The sequence below is a fragment of the Gobio gobio genome (genome assembly GCF_949357685.1).
Source record: "Gobio gobio genome assembly, chromosome: 5".
Taxonomy (NCBI): domain Eukaryota; kingdom Metazoa; phylum Chordata; class Actinopteri; order Cypriniformes; family Gobionidae; genus Gobio; species Gobio gobio.
In genome coordinates, this window is record NC_137101.1 from 54,608,608 (window position 1) to 54,628,523 (window position 19,916).

The 19,916-nt window shown below is 37.9% G+C and overlaps 1 protein-coding gene across 1 annotated transcript; it reads right to left on the reverse strand.

Moving 5' to 3' along the window:
• Window positions 1-16,029: 16,029 nt before the first annotated feature.
• On the reverse strand, window positions 16,030-19,594 carry LOC307126132 (uncharacterized protein). Its single transcript, XM_079816519.1, has 4 exons — window positions 18,768-19,594; window positions 18,540-18,593; window positions 18,314-18,445; window positions 16,030-16,653 (listed from the first exon to the last, which is right to left on the reverse strand). The coding sequence occupies exons 1-4, from the start codon at window positions 19,351-19,353 to the stop codon at window positions 16,352-16,354; spliced, it is 1,074 nt and encodes a 357-aa protein (XP_079672645.1). The 5' UTR covers window positions 19,354-19,594; the 3' UTR covers window positions 16,030-16,351.
• Window positions 19,595-19,916: the final 322 nt, after the last annotated feature.

Here is a 19,916-nt window from a genome sequence, read left to right on the forward strand (position 1 = left end):
TCGTGCAGCACAACAGCCATCAAAACTCGCTGTTATCAAAGTAGCAGGACATGCTGCAGGACAAACAGATGAAGCCAAAGGAAACAGATTTGCAGATGAAATTGCGAAATGGGCTGCTAAAGAAGTAACATTAAGTCCACATGTAAGCGAAGGAGGCACAGAGGTGCCTATGATGAATTCATCATTGACTAATGATTTGGACATCAAAATATTGCAAGCTAATCCTACACAAGCTGATTTAACTCATTGGACAGACAATGAAGTAAAACCAGATCAAGCTGGAATATTGAGAGACAAGCAGGGTAGACTTGCACTCCCTGCATCTGCAATTGTGATGCTATGTCGACACTATCATGGAGTATCACATGTATCAAAAAAGAAAGTGATACAAATGTTGAATCGATCTTACTGCATAGCAAATGCTCGAAGAAATACTCTGTTGATATTAGATGCTTGTTTGGTGTGTGCTCAAACCAACAGACACAAGCCAACTAAATATGACGCTTTACCACACCCTGAGTTACCATTCCAACATTTACAAATTGATTTTACACATATGCCTCCTTGTGGAAATAATAAATATTTGCTTGTGATTGTTGACAGGTTCTCCAAGTGGCCAGAAGCCTTTCCGTGTGGAAGAGAAAATGCACAGACGGTAGTGAAAGCTTTGGCTAAAGAAATTATACCGCGTTTTGGTATACCGTCGGTCATAGACAGTGACAATGGGACACCGTTTGTTTCCAAAGTTACGCAATTATTAGCCAAAGAGCTTAATATTACCTGGAAGCTACACATGCCCTATTGTCCAAGTTCAAGCGGTCAAGTTGAAAATTTAAACAAGATTATCAAAGATCGAATTAATAAGGCGTGTATTGATACAGGCAGAAATTGGGTTGACCTGCTGCCTGCCGTATTGACCGAAATTAGAATGTCACCATCAGCAACAACAAAGATGTCCCCCTTTGAAATTCTTATGGGTAGACCTTTCCCGACCCCATGGGTCAAAGGTCGCGCTGGCAATCTCTCCACAGGTGACACGGAGGTGATCGTCACGGATTACGTGGATTCCCTAGTCAAAACTTTGAATAGCATCAATGGTGATGTCTCTCTCTCTCTCCCTCTTCCTTCAGAAAACCCCACTCATCCTTTCGTCCCAGGACAACAGGTGTTGATAAGGAGCCTGAAGCCCACCAAACTGGGAGAGCCAAGGTATCTAGGGCCTGCCGTGGTGATAGCTGTGACGAGGACAGGTGTTCTGACTGACTTCCAGCCGCAGTGGATCCACGCAAGTCGACTGAAAGCAGCTCCAGCCCAAGGAAGCGTCCTGGTCGATGTCGAGGAGGTGGGAGCCACTGAGCCAAGGAAAGAGCCGACGGAAGGGGAAGCAAGAGCTTCTAAGAGGAGACGACGAAAGAAATCGCAAAAGAGCTAGAATCATCTCAGTGAAAGCTCTTGAGCCATGATGATGAAAGTTATATTTTATCTAGTGGTGCTAATAAATATATTTGTTCGTGTACAAGCTACAGTCAACACGGGCAATGAGACTTGGGTATATCATGATGACAACGCCCACCACGCTTTTGCCGAAAACATGTGGTGGCGTCTCGCGAAATACACAGCTAGACATGCAGGAAAAACTGACGACTGTTATGTTTGCACAAAAATGCCACATAGTGCCTCTGGACCACGTGTAGAAGTTAACTCACCAAGGACAGAGGAAGAATTGGAGTGTCCACTTGTTGTTAGCGTTACTGGAATGATGGCTCCAAATAAAACTATAGCATGGGGTTGTGCAACAGCTAGATTGATGCTCGCACCTCAGGTACAAGCAAAAGTGGCAACCATTGCCACTATTCCAGACTCACTGTTGTGTATGGAAGGACAATTTGGAACAGTGATGATGGGAGAAATTCCTGAAAGTAAATGTAATCGAACATTCCAGCATTGTGAGATAAAAAATATGCCATGTTGCATGGAATGTCTTTTGAATGGACAGACTAGTATAGATGATTGTTCGACAAAAAAACCACAGCCAATATCTACTTTAATTGCTCATGGATGGGCTAGTCCTTTCGTACAAAACAGATGTCAAAGTTATTGTGAACTTGCACCAGGTCAAAATTGTCACATATATGCTCCTTCAGCAAGAGGGACTAGAGCTCTCCAAGATTGGTTTTGGTTGTGTGGACATAAAATCTATACTAGTCTTCCAAAAGATTGGAGTGGAAGATGTGCTCTGGTAACTCTGGAAGAGTATTCCATGGTTATTAGAGCACCTAAATCTGATAAAACAAAAACATAAAAAGAAACGCTCCCTCTCTGGCCGCAGTTCATCTAGTAGTATGGATAGAGATAACCCAGTTCCAAAGCAACATAGACTTTGGACGGGTACTGAAAAATTCTTTGAAGCACTGTTCCCCTGGGTTGGTACTACTAGTCTTCAGATTGAAGTAGAAGTTACAAGATATGAGTTAATCTCATTTATTAATACCACAAGAGACACTTTGGCTGGTGTCCAACAGGAACTGTGAGGGCTTCGTTTAACTGCCCTGCAAAACAGGCTGGTTTTAGATCAATTAACTGCGGCGAGAGGAGGAGTGTGTGTTATAGTAGGAACTTCATGTTGTACGTACATTCCTGAAAATGATGCAGATGGTCATTTAATCGCAGAAGGTTTAAAGAATATGACTAGAATTGCTCAAGAATTGGAAAGACGAGAGGTTGATGACAAGCAAGATGGTTTCTTAGCATGGCTTACAGGATGGCAACAAATGCTTGTATCTGCCTTAATTCCTATAGGTATAATCCTATTAATCCTTGCATTCATTATCTGTTGTATTATTCCATTTATCAGAGCCTTGATTAATCGTGCTATGAATAACTTTGTATCCTCTCAATATGCTTTGATGAATAGAACTGTTAAGTGTCCTTAATTTCAAAAGAAGGTAAAGGAAATGTTTGTATTTTGTGTATAAGACAGATAATGCTGAGATTTGGGTGTGGCAATTTTATTGCCAGAGGAGGGATTGATAGGTTTTTATATACATCTCAGCATTAATCTTTTAGTTAATCAACCACATTATCCTCATTATTTTACTCCACTTTGTATGAACATGAATGTGGCCCTGTTTCTTTTGTCTTCTCTCTCTCTCTCTCTCTCTCTCTCTCTCTCTCTCTCTCTCTCTCTCTCTCTCTCTCTCTCTCTCTCTCTCTCTCTCTCTAAGTGAAATATACCCTAGACATATGTTTTTCATATACGAAGGCTCTCTGTGCTCAAATGGAGAAAAGTCCCATAGTTTGCATTGAGAGGACCAGTTGGACCCTGGTGTTTGGCCGGTGGAAATAATGATTACCAGATGTGTTGTATACATTATCACGTGGCTCACGTTCCTATAACATGAGATATATATGATGTAATTCTTTTCCATTGGATAAGTCTGTTCTCCACCTCTTTCTTTGTCTTATATCTGAGACTTGCCTCCATTAAAGTCTGAAGATTTGCTTCCCTCAGATCTGAGAAGTCATTGTCTTTGAATCACAGATAAATGCTGAGAAGGGCATGAAAACGGGACAAATTAATTGGAATCTTCCACATACTGAATATGCCATCTCCAACTGATAAAAAAGGAGTTTTGCGAGCAATGGGGATGGTTAACTTTCTGGGTAAGTTCATTCCCAACCTCTCCTCAAAAACGAAATGCCTCAGAGAACTGCTGCATCACAACGTTGCATTTGAGTGGACCACAAAACATGAAAAAGAATGGAAAGAACTGAAGAGAACTGTGACTGCTGAACCAGTTTTAACCTACTTTGATCCAACAAAACCAACCAAAGTCTCCACTGATGCATCAAAAGACGGACTAGGAGCCGTATTGCTACAAATGACTGAAGAAAAATGGCAACCTGTAGCATATGCATCAAGATCAATGACTGATGCTGCGTTCACACCAAAACGCGAATTGAGCGTCAGGCGCGAGTGATTTCAATGTTAAGTCAATGGAAAGGCGCGTTGACGCGCGTCTGGAGGTCCCGCGGCGCGGAAGGCGCGTTACGCGCGGCGCGAAGGACGCGAATCCGCTTCATTCGCGCGAATGGCGCGAATTGGACGCGAATTGAGCGTCTTGCGCGATACGCGCGTTACACGCGAATGGTGCTTTTGTGCATTCACGCGTTTGAAGCGAATTCGCGTCTGACGCCCGAGTTGAAAAATTTGAACTTTGGCGTCAATTCGCGCCGCGTTAACCAATCAGGAGCCTGCTCGCTGCTGTCACGTGGTAAAGTGACGTGTATGAGAAACCCTGCTTAAATTAAAAACAGTACTATTGTGTCACAAAATGTAGTTTTAAGACGTTTTCAGGTGGGAATGTAGTTTTTTAAAGCTCAAATCTGTGGTTTATTTATAAAGAGAGCGCCTATTTAAAAAAAATAATCTTGTGTTTTTGGAGTTGTGAGATCCAGGCGATCACCGGGCAATCACTGCTCATAACCCCGGCGAAGGCAGCCTTTCCTCGGCCAGTCCTTCTGGCGTCTGTCGCTGGCTCTGATGTCCTGTAGTGGTTCGTTTTGTGTAGATCTAACGGCCGAGCTTTGCTCTCATGAATCTATAATTTGTTGTCTGCCAAATCGTTTTGACTGAGGGCAAAGAGAAGTTTAATAACTTTATATTTTAAGGATATTTAAATATACATGTACTGAAGATGATGTAGGAGTTGCCTGGACCACATTTGTGTGGCTATTAATGCTTAATATATATGTTTAATGAAAATGAAAAGAGGCAGAGTGGTGTTTTATGACATATTTCTCCTGGAGTGCCTTGAACGCGCGTCAATTTCGCTTCAAACGCTCGATTTCTACGCGCGTCCAATTCTCTGCAGACGTGCGAATGCATTCAAAATGTTCGCGCGTGAAACTAGACGTGGTAGACGCGATTTTGACGCTCAATTCGCGTTTGGTGTGAACGCAGCATTAGGAGTTTGTTGTTTTCATGTTATTTCTGTCTTGCCTCTCATCAATCAGCAGGTGTCGCCATTCTTCTTAATAATTTTAAAGGAGATATAATTGAATCAGTGACTTTAAATGAGGGTAGATGGATAATTTTGGTTTTCAAATGAGACAATTCCTTCTTTATAATTTGCAATTTATATAACAATACAGCTCTAGCAAAAATAATGTTTTTACAACTTTGTATGAAACTTGAAGCCTTTAAAAACAAATTTAAGGATGCGCACTTGATTATTGGAGGCGATTATAATGATGCTCTAGATGATCTTGTAGATAGAAAACCTATAAGATTAATCTCACATTCAAGATTCAAAAGTACTGCATATATTTGTGAACAACTGGCAATTATAGATGTTTGGCGTTTTTAAACCCTGACATTAACAAATTTACCTGGAGCAATGTTGCAGTCTAGAATTGATCTATGGCTTATATCTCCCTCTTGTCTGCAATTTGTGTCAGAATCATCACAGCTATGCCACATTTTCTGATCAGAAATTAATTTCAATCCATTTAGCAGGAAAAAACAACAACAAATTGGTAATATATGTGTGATTATTGGAAACTAAATAATAATTTATAAAAAAAAAAAAACACAAAAAGCATATTTGATAATAATGAAGTGAATTGTATACAAAGATGGGAATTTTTCAAGTTTAAAATGAGAGAACTAGCAATTAAACGAAGTAAAGTAATTAAAAATAATAATATAGCCAAAGTAAATATAAATATATATATATATATATATATATATATATATATATATATATATATATATATATATATATAGCATAAAATAAGTATTATGGATAAATTAAACATTTAAATGACTAAGGAAGAAGAACAACAATAAAAAAATAAAAAAGGAAATAGATAATATGTATATTGAAATGGCTAAAAGGGCATTTGTAAGGTCTCGAGCAAAATGGCTTGAAGTTGGAGTTATTTCTTTGCTTTTGTAACTGCTCTGAGAGACACAGGTCGAGGATCCAAATGCAGCTTTATTGAAAGGGTAATCCACAATCATAGTCAAGAGTTCAGGCAAGGTCAAAACACAGACAGGCAGTCCAAACTAACAAACACAATAAGGCAGGGAACACTAGGGATGGCTGATGTGAAACTAACGTTTCTGCGTTTTGTGGAGATCCCGAAGCGCAGATGTTTCGAAACACTGCTCCGAACTGTGATTCGAAACACCCATGACACGTGACTATGGCTAAATGAACCTAATTCCCCACAGTAAATTAGGTTTACTATAAACCTAATTCCCCACAGTTTAAAAGTGAAGTTAATTGATCTTCACCTCGTGGGTTTTTGTGAGAGGAGAGAGATTTTGTGATAGCAGTCATTTTCCCTCATTTGTATGTAAATTACTTGCTAAAATATATTTGTGCATGCCAGCAAGTGTCCATGTGAGAGGATTTTTTCAAAGGCTGGAGAAATTATATGTAAAAAAAAAAGAAGAAGTCGGCAAAGTCCTTCAACAGCAGAGCAAATAATATTTTTGAATAAAAATGTTATGTAACAAATGTGACACATTGTGGCTTTATTTATTTTTATTAATCATTTTTATCAGTCATTAATCATTTATAATGACCAAAAAAACCTATAGTTATCCACAATGATGAGGCTCCAGGTTAAAAAAAACAAGATCATGTAGTTGTCAGACAGATGTAATTTTTTGTTTACATGGATCATTGTAAAGGTTATTTCAGATCAACACATGCAAGCGACCACTAGGTGTCGCCGTAGAGACGGGTGTCGGATTGATTCGAAGCTTCATAAGGGGTGTTCATTTATTAATTTCATACTTGTTTTTTATATTATGTTATTGTAATTATTTGATGTATAATCTTTGTTCACAGACTGTGATGGCTGAATTTTTGTAAATTGAATTCTGTAATAAAAAATCAATTAAAAAAAGATTAAGGATGCTTTGTTTAGTTTGAATGTGCTGCGAGTAGGAAGAATTTTTAATTATTTCATGCTAAGTTGCCCCCTTTTCATGCATTTTTTCCTTTATTGTATCAATTACACAAACCAAAATGCCTAACACAATAAAACAGAAACATTGTTCCAATAAAACAATTCATCATCATGAAGCAAACGGTCTGACATTACTGAAGTAAATCAAAATGCTTTATTTTGAGTTTTTGTCCACTATATGCTCACGATCCCCTTGTAATGTATATTCAGCAGAGCTTACATCTCTCTCTGCTGACTCTCATACAACTTTGATGAACTGCACTAGAACCAGCTTTTGCTTTTTTGCTTTGCTTTTGTTTGTCCCAATTTTGTCTGTAGTCTACCGGACCCAGTAAAGAGAAATCTTGAGTGACCATGAACCTGCTCTCAGCGTGATAAAAACACACACACACACACACACACACACACACACACACACACACACACACACACACACACACACACACACACACACACACACACACACACACACACACACACTCACTCTCTCTCTCTCTCTCTCTCTCTCTCTCTCTCTCACACGCAAACACTCTCTGACATATCATGGAAAGAGAATGAAACACTCACACAAGAGATGAAATCAAAGTCTTCAAAGTTTATTCAGGACACAAGCAACACTTTCAAAAAATATAATTTATTATGATTTATAATGTATTTTCTTCATGGGGATCAATAGTTTCTTATCACAATGTCAAAAAATGCAGGTTTTACATTTGACATTTGGTCCCCACAACAAAATGAATGTCTGGAACACACACAGACAAATATTATACATTATGTTCTACTCATGTCGTCACAGACAGAGCTTATAAGAGCCGCTGAGTGAGTGAGTGAGTTCAGTTCAGCGATTATCAGAGGTGATGTCCTGTAGTCTCTGCAGGGGTTCCCTTCGGGGGGAGCAGGGCCTTCCCTTCTCCTCGTCTGCATAGATGGAGAGCAGCAGCGGTGAGGGCTTGAACACACTTCTGCTGCTGCTGCTGCTGCTGCTCGCTCTGTCTCTCTCTCTCTCTCTCTCTCTCTCTCCTCTCTCACACTGACATACAGAAATTATAGTAGGACACGGATAACACTTTGGGTGCGTCGATCAGGGTATATTCTGGCAAACCGCTTGCCAATCACGTGTAGCAATAGGCCAGGGGTGTCCAAACTTTTTAAAAAGGGTTTTCAATGTTGTGGACAGGGTTCCTTTTCCATATATATACTGTATATAAAACATGTTTTGTTTCTTGGAAACGCTGACAGTAGACAGAGTAATAGCTTGTGATAGGACACAGATGTAAATGTATGTTATTTAACAATATCTGTAAAATTTTCATCAAACAAAAAGTTTTAATGAGTGAAATTTAAATATTATTTCTGACCCAGACAGCAAAATGTATTTGGGCCAGGTCTTCATTAGCATTTGGCCCCGGGCTCATTCTTTCCAACGGCCCAATACCAGAACCGGTTGGAATTACGGATCAGAGACAGATCTGGCCCAGTACAGTTATTAATGCCATGACGGGTGGCCCAGATCCACGTCTCATATTTGACATTTTACATCTGGTCTGTGGGCTATCAGACAATTCAGGCCTAAACACCCACACAATTTGTAATTTTCTAAATATTTTTTTATTTTAAAAAGGCAAAAGAGAACACTATGAACAACGAACTGTAGACCAGGGGCCCGTTCTTCGTACCTCGCTTATTACATCTGAGATGATTTGTCAGATCCCAGATCTTTTAATCGTGATAACTGATCTCTGGCTAATTTGGTTCTTCAAACGAATTTGCGGATTGGATTAAAATATCTGGATTAAATGATCTAAGACTACTGAGCGTTCTTGTGTTCCCTGAAGAGGGCAGATGCATCGATACTCGAAACCACGATCAGCAATGCAGCGATTGGCTGGCGTCAAGACAGCAACGTAATGACATCATATAATTAAAAAGCCACCTGGCAAAAAACTTGACAAATTACACAAAAAAACCCCACGAATTTCTGAACCTTTATAAGGAAACAGATATTATATATCTGTAATATATAATTAATATATATATATTTATATTCACGATTTTATACAGTATTTGTACACCCTTTACATTTTTATTTCAATGTTGTAATTTAATTTTTAATTCAATTTGAAGCAGATTTGTAACGTGACAGTATTTAAGTTTCTTATGGGTCAAGATCAAATTAACTGCATCTCCTGCGCTGCATCAAGCCATCCCATAATATCCGTGATCACTTAATGCACGGCTCAGAGTAACTGTACAACATGTGTGTAAACCAATAAAAACAAAATTATATAAAGTAATTATTCCATCACAAATAAATCGCTCAATCAAGTGGCTGTCTATAGTATTATACACAACATTATACATTCTCATATAAATATACAATATAACATTTTTATATTATTATTTAAAATTATTATTATTGCCCCTGGTTCAGTAATTAACTCTTGTAATAAAGTAGCAGTGGCTGGGACAGATTTTAAGTATCACCTCAAGATGCAATCTAATCCTGTTTACATGAAATAAGCCGCTCGCGAGCAGGTTTAAGCTTACGGACCTGTTACTATGACAGCAAGTCCAGGATGAGCGTCGAAGAACCAAACAATCCAAGATCATGCCAAATCGTCAACAATCAAATCCAGCTAACTGAGTTAGCGACGTACGAAGAACGGGCCCCTGATTAACAAACAAAAAAAACACAAAACAATACAATCAAGTGAGAAAATTAAAGATAAATGTTAATTACTCAAATTACACAAAAATACAAAACCAAGTAAAAACTAATATGAACACAATATTAACACAGATTGTATTCATTCGTTGGGTGTGATCGGGCACGGCCGCCTCGGGGTCGCAGGCCAGATTGAACCCTCTGATGGCGTAAGGATTCATCTCTGTGTCTGTAGCTTTCTCAGACATGCGGCTCTTCCTCACTGCTCCTGTAAGACGTACACAAAGCAAAGAAACAAAGAGTAAATATTAGATTCACTATTCAAAGACTCTTTATTACATGACTTTATAGTAAAATGCTTGCACAATTCAATAATAATAAATGTGACTAAAGTGGTGTGGAGTGAATGAATGAGAGAGTGGTGATTAAGTCACGACTGAGTGAAAGGCATCTATTATAATACTTACGAGCTATAATGGTCTTGTTGCCATCTTGTTGTTCATCCCTTTCCAATGTATTGATTCGGCTCCACTGTCGGCAAAAATGTGTGCCAAAATGTTAAAAATGATGTGCTTGGTATCTCTTCCCCCAATGGAGGCCAGCATCCCCACCTGTGGAAACAAGAGACTACATTAGTGAGAAGTAAGAGATTGATAAATGACAGAGAGGTGTGGGCAACATAGCAAAGAGTGTGGGACATATCTCATGTCATGAATTACACCTTGAAGGGAATAAGCTTAATGGGATAGGCTAAAATGTGTTATCTGTAAACCTGTACCATCTAAATCCCAAAAATCCCATTCATTCCAATGGCAAAATGTACTTTGAAGGCAAATATATTAAATTGCCCAATGTCACGATACGATACGGATCACGATACTAAAGTCACGATACAATACGTATCATCATATTATGGAAGCATATGTGTAGCAATATTCAATTGGACCCACTTTATATTAGGTGGCCTTAACTACTATGTACTAACATTTTAAATAATAATTTGATATATTGCACTTATTGTGTATATACATGTTTTTACATTGTACTTACATTTAAAAAAAAAAAAAATACCTGCATGTAATTACGTCTGTAATTAATTTCTGTAGTTAAATTTGTTTTTACACAGTTGACACTTCCCTCACACCAAACCCTACGCTTAAACTTACCCATACCACCACACCTGTCCATTAAGCCCCGGGTATACTTCACTTACCGCGCCCGGACGCGTTACGCGCGCAGCCCTGTCCGCGCGTCTTTCAAAGTATACTACAACACGGAAGCGCGGATGATCGCGTTCGACACATGCGCAGTAAAAAAAAGTCTATGCTCTACCAGACATCGGAGGGCAGCACTGAGTCCTGTCATCAACGGGACATTCGCTGGGCATGATCGGAGAAGAATTGTAGTGCATCCACCATTGCAACATAGTTTGGAAGAAACACTGAAGAATAAAAAATTCTCTCTTTTTTTCAAGCGTGTTGTTTTTAAACCGGTCTTTGCACACTCTTCTTCAACGGCTGAACACTGTGCTCAATACTGTGCGTATTGCCACCTAGTGGACTCTTCTGTACTGCTGGCGCATTCGCTGTTGCACGCGGACTGTCCGCGAGCCCTCCGAGTGACCAAAATTACGTCATGCGGGCGGTGCACGAACGCGAACGGCCGAAGTATACCCGGGCCTTAACACTACCCGTATCCCACCTCAATATCAGCAAAGGGGTTTTGCAATACAATTTGAACACAGTAAGTACATTGTACTTATTTTTTGATGTAAGTACATAGTAGTTAAGGCCACCCTCATATAAAGTGGGGCCATTCAATTTGCAATGCAATATGTCAAGTCAAGTCACCTTTATTTATATAGCGCTTTTTTTTCCTAATATGTAAAATAGCAATGCATTTCAGTATTTAAATTTACATTTTGCATACCGTGTGCAACATTTGGAGAAAAATGATCATTCAAATGGAATAATATAATTTACATTTACTATTTCCTACACTAGTTTTAACATATAATTGAAACAATGTGGAATCCGAGCCGATCAAATCTCCGCCCCTGTCAATCATCGCATCAAGGCGGGGCCAGGTGTTGAAATCATGGCGGCAGCAGAGCTATTAGAGCGATGGGTTTACTGGCAGATGAAGTGGAGCAAGAACACAGAAATGATCACGTGCGTCTGTCAGTGACTGTTCTGTTACAGTACGTTATTAGAACCAGAGATATTTATGGTTAGAAGAACGTCTCACCAAGGCCGTAACCATGTCTTGAACACTGGGGGGGACCACATATTTGTATTTTTTATAAAGCATAAAGAAACAGAACAGTGAACGAAATTCTAGGTCTTATTCTAGTTGGGAAATAATCCTTTTGGGACTATTTGCAAACAATATTTGCACCAAATATATTATTAGTCCTGAGATTCTTCGCATTAGTGAATAAAAACAGAGATCTGCTGTTAACATTTGAGTTCCCTAGTGGTCTGGTGGTAGAGGTTTTGTAAACCGTGTCAATGGTTTCAGGCTCTAATCCGCTCTCATAAAGATGTTCATCAATGATTGTATATTAAGAGCAGGGACACGCTTGTGTGAATTTTGTTTTGTGATTTCACCGAAAGAATAGAGTCTCTCTCCGCGGCGACATTAAGTGATAGAATGACCGCTCGTCTGTGTGTGAAGACAGTGTGTAAACCCGCCACATATTAATGTTTTTCTTTTCTTTTTAAAATGTAAACAAAAAGAGGCAGGGTTGTGTTTTATATTTTGTTTGTTATAAATATACATACAGTGAAGATAATCAATATGCATTGCTTGAACCACATTTGTGTGGCTATTAATGTTTCATATTTTTTTAATTAAAATGAAAAGAGTCAGAGTGGTGTTTTATGACATATTTCGTTTTATTGTAGCCTAAAATATTCATACAGGAGTGAGACCGAGCTGAGTGGCGCTATCAAGAACGCTGCTTTTCCATCAGCAGAGCATCAGACTTGTGTCCTCCGGTCCTCTGGAGTTCGTTCTCCTGAGTCAAACTTGGCGTGAGAGGCGGAAGTACAGCTGAAAGTGGCCGTCATCCAGACACAGCTCCTGGAGCGCCTTGATTTAGACGCGCGTCCAGTTCAGTGTGGACGTGTGAGTGGATTCAAAATGTTCTAAAAGAGCTAAGGGAGGAGGACTTTTAGACACTTATTCTGGTGTAACAAGTGTGATTGAAACTATTGTTTCTAGCTAAATTTAAAGTGGCTATTATTTAAGTGTTTGGGGAATCTTTTGGTTTTTTTTTTTTGTATATTACTTAATATTGTGTTTTAGGGGAAGCTTTTATATTTTATTTGCCAAATTATTTTATTCAATTAAACAAGGGCTTTGCCCTATTTGTTGGTCAAAATACAAATCATCTCTGGGTCTCATTATTTTGAAATAGTTTTATGTCAAAAGGTTTTACAACTCACTAGAAACGTATTAGGTGCACCGTGGTATCCACCTGAACTACACCGAACCCAAGCACCCCCATTCTCATTTAAGTAACACACAGAGTGGTTGTACGAGTGCTACACATGTTATTATGTTCAATGTCATGTTTCCTGTTGTCATGTGATAGCATTGTGCCCTCATGTGATCCTGCCATGTGCTCCCTTGTCATGTGATCTATGTTTGTCATGAGGCTTGTTCGACTTCACTCAGCGATGAAGCAGTGCATGCTGGTTAGAAATGTTGTCCGACTTGTGCCGCGAGAGCGATTCGAGAGCAGCCGGCTAATACAGGCGGTGCAGCAACACAGCTGTTCTACGATTGGCCAGATTCACCGCATGACAGCGATCACGTGTGTTTCGTGTTTATTCTAAAACCTTCAGTTCCACGAATGCTCACAAATCAGTTTTTTATAACGGTAAAACCTCTTTTTATGTAATCGCGATGTTATATTGTCATGTTTATCAAAATAAAACTGATAAAAACGTAGACCCCACTTTATTGATAGTGTAGGCTTCAATGTTGAACTTTATTCTTGTACAAACACACGCTGAGTAAAGTATTACATGACAATAATGTCTCTGAAACATCTGTGTATTGCCAAATATTGCATTAATTTCACGTCAGCTGTGGTAAAGTATGCCGCAGCCGATGTCGAACACACCTATGTTCTGATCGGTTCATTGTTTGATCATTGTTCACAGGTGTCCCTTGTCTTTTCATCTGTAGTCTGTGTTTTCTGTGTCTTTGGCCCTGTCCACACAAACGGGTATTTTCAAAACTGAACAGCCATACAGTGACCAAAAGAGATGTCTGGCTTAGGAAAATTGGCATCTTCACCTTTAGTTCAAATATTTGAACTAAAGGTGAAGATGCCAATTTAAAAAATGTTTTACCTTCGCTTAGTTTAGTGTTTTATTCTTCCCAAATATATTCTAAACATCTTCTTTTGTGACATTCTTGGGTGAACTATTATGGAGGACCAAACCTGCTGAGAATAAAAATAAATTAATTAATGAATGAATAAGTAAATATATAAATATACAAATATGTAAATGAATGAATAGATGCATAAATGTGATAATAGGAAAATAAATAACAGAATAAACCACTTAATAAAATATGATTAATTTTTAATCAAAATAAATTTTGTATTATCATTCCCTTAATTTATTATTTTCTGCTTTTATAAATTTAAAAAATATATTTAACCTTTTAAATCATTTGTTAATAAATTGTACTATTTATTATTTTACATTTATTATTATATTTATTTATTTATGCATTCATTTCTTTTTATATTTATTTATTCCCACATGTATTTATTTTTCTATTTAGTTCCATCAGCTTCCTCCTCATTTCCATGTTGCACACGGAAAAGTACAAACAAATGGATCAATAAATAAATCTAAAAATAAATACATGAGTCAGATTTATATTAATAATAAATAAATCTAAAAATAAATGAATGCATAAATATATAAATATAAAAATGTACTAACAAATAAATAAGTTTTAAAAATAAATGTATAAAAGCAGAAAATAATAAATTAAGGCAAAGATAATACACAATTTAATATTGTTTTTTGTTTTTTTTACAATTGTTGTTTATTCTGTTATTTATTTTCCTATTATCACATTTATTTATCCATTTACATTTATGTGTTTGTATATTTATTTTATTATTCATTTATTTATTTACTTATTCATTAATTTATGTATTTTTAATTTCTGCAGGTTTGGTCCTCCATAAACTAACCCTGCTCTGAGCGGCGTTATACATACGGCACCTGAAGGCAAAACCAAAAACTTTTTATAAAAAAACATAATTTAATAATAGTAGAGTAAGTAAATCGGATTAAAATATATTATTGTGAATAATGACCAAAGAATAACAATAAACATAATAATAACATTAAACACAATGAAAATAATCATTGTGTTGTAAAAGTTAAATAGACGAATATAAGGATTGTAGCTCTTTCACAACGACACACACACACACACACACACACACACACACACAGGCGAGTTCATTAACACAGGCGTTTATTCCTTTGGCCAATCCGGTTCACGCCCTGAGAACTTCATGCACATGAAAACAGTACAAAATACAACAAACACAAAAAGGCGCTTGTGGTGCTCGAGGCCATACAAAATCAAAACTTGAGATGTAGGTTAACTGAAACTAATCTGAGCCGTGCATTCATTTGAGTGATGATGGATATTATGGGATGGCTTGATGCAGGAGATGCAGAGAACTTGATTTTGACCCTTAAGAAACTTTAACTAATGCTGTCATGTAACAAATCTGCTACAAAGATAAAATAGATAAATTAATTGTTACAACATTGAAATAAAAATGTAAAGCCTGTACAAATACTAGAAATCGTGAATATAAATAATTGGTTTTTTTTTGTGTGTTTTTTTAAACTGTACATTTATTTTATTTATCATTTTAACGGTTGATTATTTTTTCATATGGTTCACATCATTGTTAGCTTCATCTTTAGTAGATGAAGATGAAATAAAGTCACAGGCAATGTTGTGGCCACTCCACCAGTGGACACGTCACACACACACACACAGACCCTGATCCGCTCTGGAGCGCCATCTTCAGGCCTCCAGGAGAATCCCTGCATGTTCCCGACTGCTGGACTTACACTGCTCTATATATAAGGACATGAGATTAGCCTTTGAGCTAATGCTACATTACATACTGGATTCAGAAAAATACACTTCTTAGTTCTTAATCCACCATTTTAGAGACAAAAACTGTAAATTAAATGTAAACTACATCTCATGAATTACATGACAGCGCCATTATTATACCACATGATATCATGACTTCAGAACAAATATTGTTGAAAAGAAAATACCACAATGTCTCTTTATTCTCTTATTTATTTATGCAGGATGAAGATACAGATCCAGGATCAGCAACAAGATACACTTCAAAAGATATTATTCCACATTTATAGATTTACTGCTTTAACAAAACAGTCATGTGATATTCATGAGTCCTGTCTGTCTCACTGATGAAACTCTTTATATAATGTGACATGTAGAGACAGCTCAGAACTTATGAATATAGTGTCTCATACTGACTTTTATACAGTAATCTATAGCAAACATCAAACACACATTATTCCTCATTAATACAGGTTCATGTTAATGATTCTTCATGATTATCATCTTAAATCATTCGCTGAAGGTTCAGAGTTACTGGAATCACATTCTGCAAAGCTCATCTTCTCTTAAGGGGAACAGCAGGAAACCACTGAAAGTGTTGTGGTTATACTGGCTATCATATATCCTCCTGCCAGACCAAAGTCTCACATAGACAACATCTCCAACCTCCAGGATCAACACAACTCCATTCGAGGAGTTTATCGCACCCTGAGTCTGATAAGCATTTGCTATAACCACACGCTCTCCATTCTTATCAATAGATGCAGTTGCTGGAGTTGGGCCATGACCAAACACAGAGACTCTGAACATGTAGGCTCCTCTCAGTGGGGCTGTGAAAACACCTGAATCAAACAACAAGAGACACAGAATCAGCTTCACAAAGTTTAATGACCAAACACACTGTGTTATAGTTTTAAAAGATGAAGATCATGTCATTAATTCTCTTACACACATTACACAACATCAGATCTGAAGATTTTCGAAAAGCAATCTGTGATCAATCCTACATACAGGTTTATTTACTTTGTTTTATTTTATATGATTTAATTTTATAATCATTCGTTGTTTATGTAGATTTATATCATTAGTAGTGCTTACGAAGCCCGGGGGGGCGAAAAAGTAAAAAATCCCGACTTAACATTGCAGCGAACTTATCAACCCACGCCCTAGCAACCATTTAGAGCTCCCTAGCAACTGATCCCATAGACTTCTATTGAAAGAGATCAAAGGGATATCTTTAGAAGTGTCATAGAAACACGAGGGTGGGTTTGTGTAACTCAGGGCATCAACAGCCAATCACAAATCACCTTCAACCCTTCCTAGCCATGCCCTAGCAACCATTATCAAGCACCCTAGCAACCCAAATGCACAGAGGGATATCTTCACATCTGAATGTCATGAGGCATGGGGGTTGGTTTATATCATTCATACTGACAAGCAGCCTTTGGAGGATCATCATTGGCAGCTGCCAATCCATAGCAACCAAACAGAGTACCCTAGCAACCGTTTAGCAATACCTATATCTCTGCATCAGAACATCATAGAGACATGAGGGTTGGGTCTTTTGACTCGTTGCATATGCTAACAGTGAATAGCTACATGCTAATAGCAATTAGCTTGGAGTTATAACATGAAAAAAACAAGTCAAAATGTGCTATCAAAATGCTAATTGTGTTAACATCATGCTCGCAACATGCTAATCGTGTTAGCATCGTGCTAGCAAAATGTTAATTGTGTTAACATCATGCTAGCAAAACATGCTAATTATGTTAGAAACAGGCTTATCATGTTAGTTAATAATGCTAACAACATGCTAATCGTGTTAGCATTATGATAACATTCTAATCGTGTTAACATCATGCTAGCAAAATGCTAACTGTGTTTTTTTGCCACTGCAAGCACCACTCAGATTTTCTTTAGGAAATTTACATTCTAGTTTATTCATTTAATAATTTTATTTCATTTCTATAATTTATTATTTAATTATTATTAATTTGTCTTTATATTTTATATTCCTTAATAATTTCGTATTGTTGTTTAGTCTTATGACTGTGGTCTGAAGGGATGTTTGCTTCATGAGTAGGAGATCAGAGAAAGTCTCCATTTCAAGGTTTGTATCGTCACAGGACGCTGTTGTGAAGCAGTGATTTTCCATTTCCCCCCCTTTGGTATAACAACACTTGTTGAAATTGTACTGGCCAGACGAAGTCTGAGCATTGAGACTTACACAACTAAGATTATTCAATAAAACTTTGCTCTTTTTATCATCATCACTTCGTCTCCTGCTCCTGCTCTTCTCTGAGTCAAACTCTCAGGCTGATAGAAAACTGTTAACAGAGTCTTGAGGAACCAGACCAGACTTTCTGTTGACAGGTTTGCTCCACACACACCAGACAAACGGATATCTTTTGACAAGATCCGGGGCTGGATTTGATATTTCTGACGTGAAGATTCCTCTGATCTAACACTATAATATTTATGACTCATTTCATTGATAATTACCTGTGATTGGGTTGTAGGCGTTCCCTATGTTTGTGAAGACGTTCTTGTAGGTTAGTGTGATCTCAGTGGTAAAAGGACCAACAAATCCTTCGCCAGATTCCATCAGTGAAGCTGAAAAAGCAATCTCTCTGTCTGTTGTTGAAAACATAAGCAATATTGTGATATATTACTGTATTACACTGAGAATGTATTCACTGAATTTAACATCACTCAAGCTCAATCACACCTCTGTTCTCTTTCCTCAACTCCTCCACTTGACTCAGAGTAAGATTTGAAGTTTCTGTGAAGGAATAAAGATTCTGTTAAATCACATTCACACTGATTATTGTAATAGAAAACACAATTTACACAGTAAACTCTCAACTTTACACTAATATTTACACTATGTAATGAATTGCACTGGTGTTTTACTCTGAGGATCATTGATAAAAGAGTGAATGTTTTGGTGAGGTACCATCAGTTTTCTTCTTCAGCTCTTCCAGGCTAATCGTCTGTTGTTCTGCAGCCTGTTCAGCATCTCTCAGTCGCGTCTCTAAAGCTCTGATGTTTGCTTTCTGCTCTGTGTCCGAGGCGGTCAGTTCTCTGATGTTTTCTTTCTGCTCTGTGTCCGAGGCGGTCAGTTCTCTGATGTTTTCTTTCTGCTCTGTGTCCGAGGCGGTCAGTTCTCTGATGTTTGCTTTCTGCTCTGTGTCCGAGGCGGTCAGTTCTCTGATGTTTGCTTTCTGCTCTGTGACTGTGGCGGTCAGTTCTCTGATGTTTTCTTTCTGCTCTGTGACTGTGGCGGTCAGTTCTCTGATGTTTGCTTTCTGCTCTGTGACTGTGGCGGTCAGTTCTCTCAGGGCTGCATGGTTGTCAGGGAAGCACAGATGGCAGTATTGTTGGCTGTCAGTTGAAGCTTCAGCTCTCAAAGTGTCTGTTTGAGGTGGATTCTGTCTTCTGTCCTCAGAGCTGAGCTGTTGACTGATCTCGTTCTCATTGAGTCCTCCATTGACAAACACAAAGGTTTCCAGCAGCAGCAGTAAACACACTAAACCCTTCATTCTTCACTGATGTCTGTTTCCAGCTCTTGCTCTGTCATCCCCACAGCCTCTCATGTGCCTTTATACCCCTGTTGTTTACCGCTCAAGTTAGGTTCTAATCTTTTTATATATTGACACAAGTTGTAACTTTCCCAAAGTTTCCAAGATCCTTCTCAAGGCCTCACAGGTGTTCGCTGTCTGCCTTTTCATGTCCTTGAACTCCAGCAAACTCCAGCAAGATGGCTGATTTTCTTTTAAGGTTCTAGGAATAAAACCACAGTAGAATCACAGGTTCTGCCAGAGAGTGCAACCAGTTTAACATTTATACATTTGGCAGATGCTTTAATCCAAAGCAATATATATTACAATTCAGTTCATTTGTGCATCACCTTTTGAACATTGTTGCACAGTTTTACAGAACACAGAGAAGAAAATATAAAGAAAAGACAATAGTCTTTTAAAGCACTAGCAGCAAATGGAAAAAGTGCCATGGAAAAACCTTAAGATATTTACAAAATGAATAATATTGCAATTTTCCATCTTGAGTTGTTGTCAGCATTAGCAATGTAAATAAATGAGTGTAC

Bases quoted from the DNA above. Each gene is read 5' to 3' on its own strand.
- LOC307126132 (XM_079816519.1), bottom strand. From the start codon at position 19,353: ATGAAGGGTTTAGTGTGTTTACTGCTGCTGCTGGAAACCTTTGTGTTT. The intron at 18,594-18,767 runs GTACCTCACCAA...ATTCCTTCACAG, and splicing joins GCTGAAGAAGAAAACTGATG to AAACTTCAAATCTTACTCTG. The intron at 18,446-18,539 runs GTGTGATTGAGC...TTTCAACAACAG, and splicing joins GTTGAGGAAAGAGAACAGAG to ACAGAGAGATTGCTTTTTCA.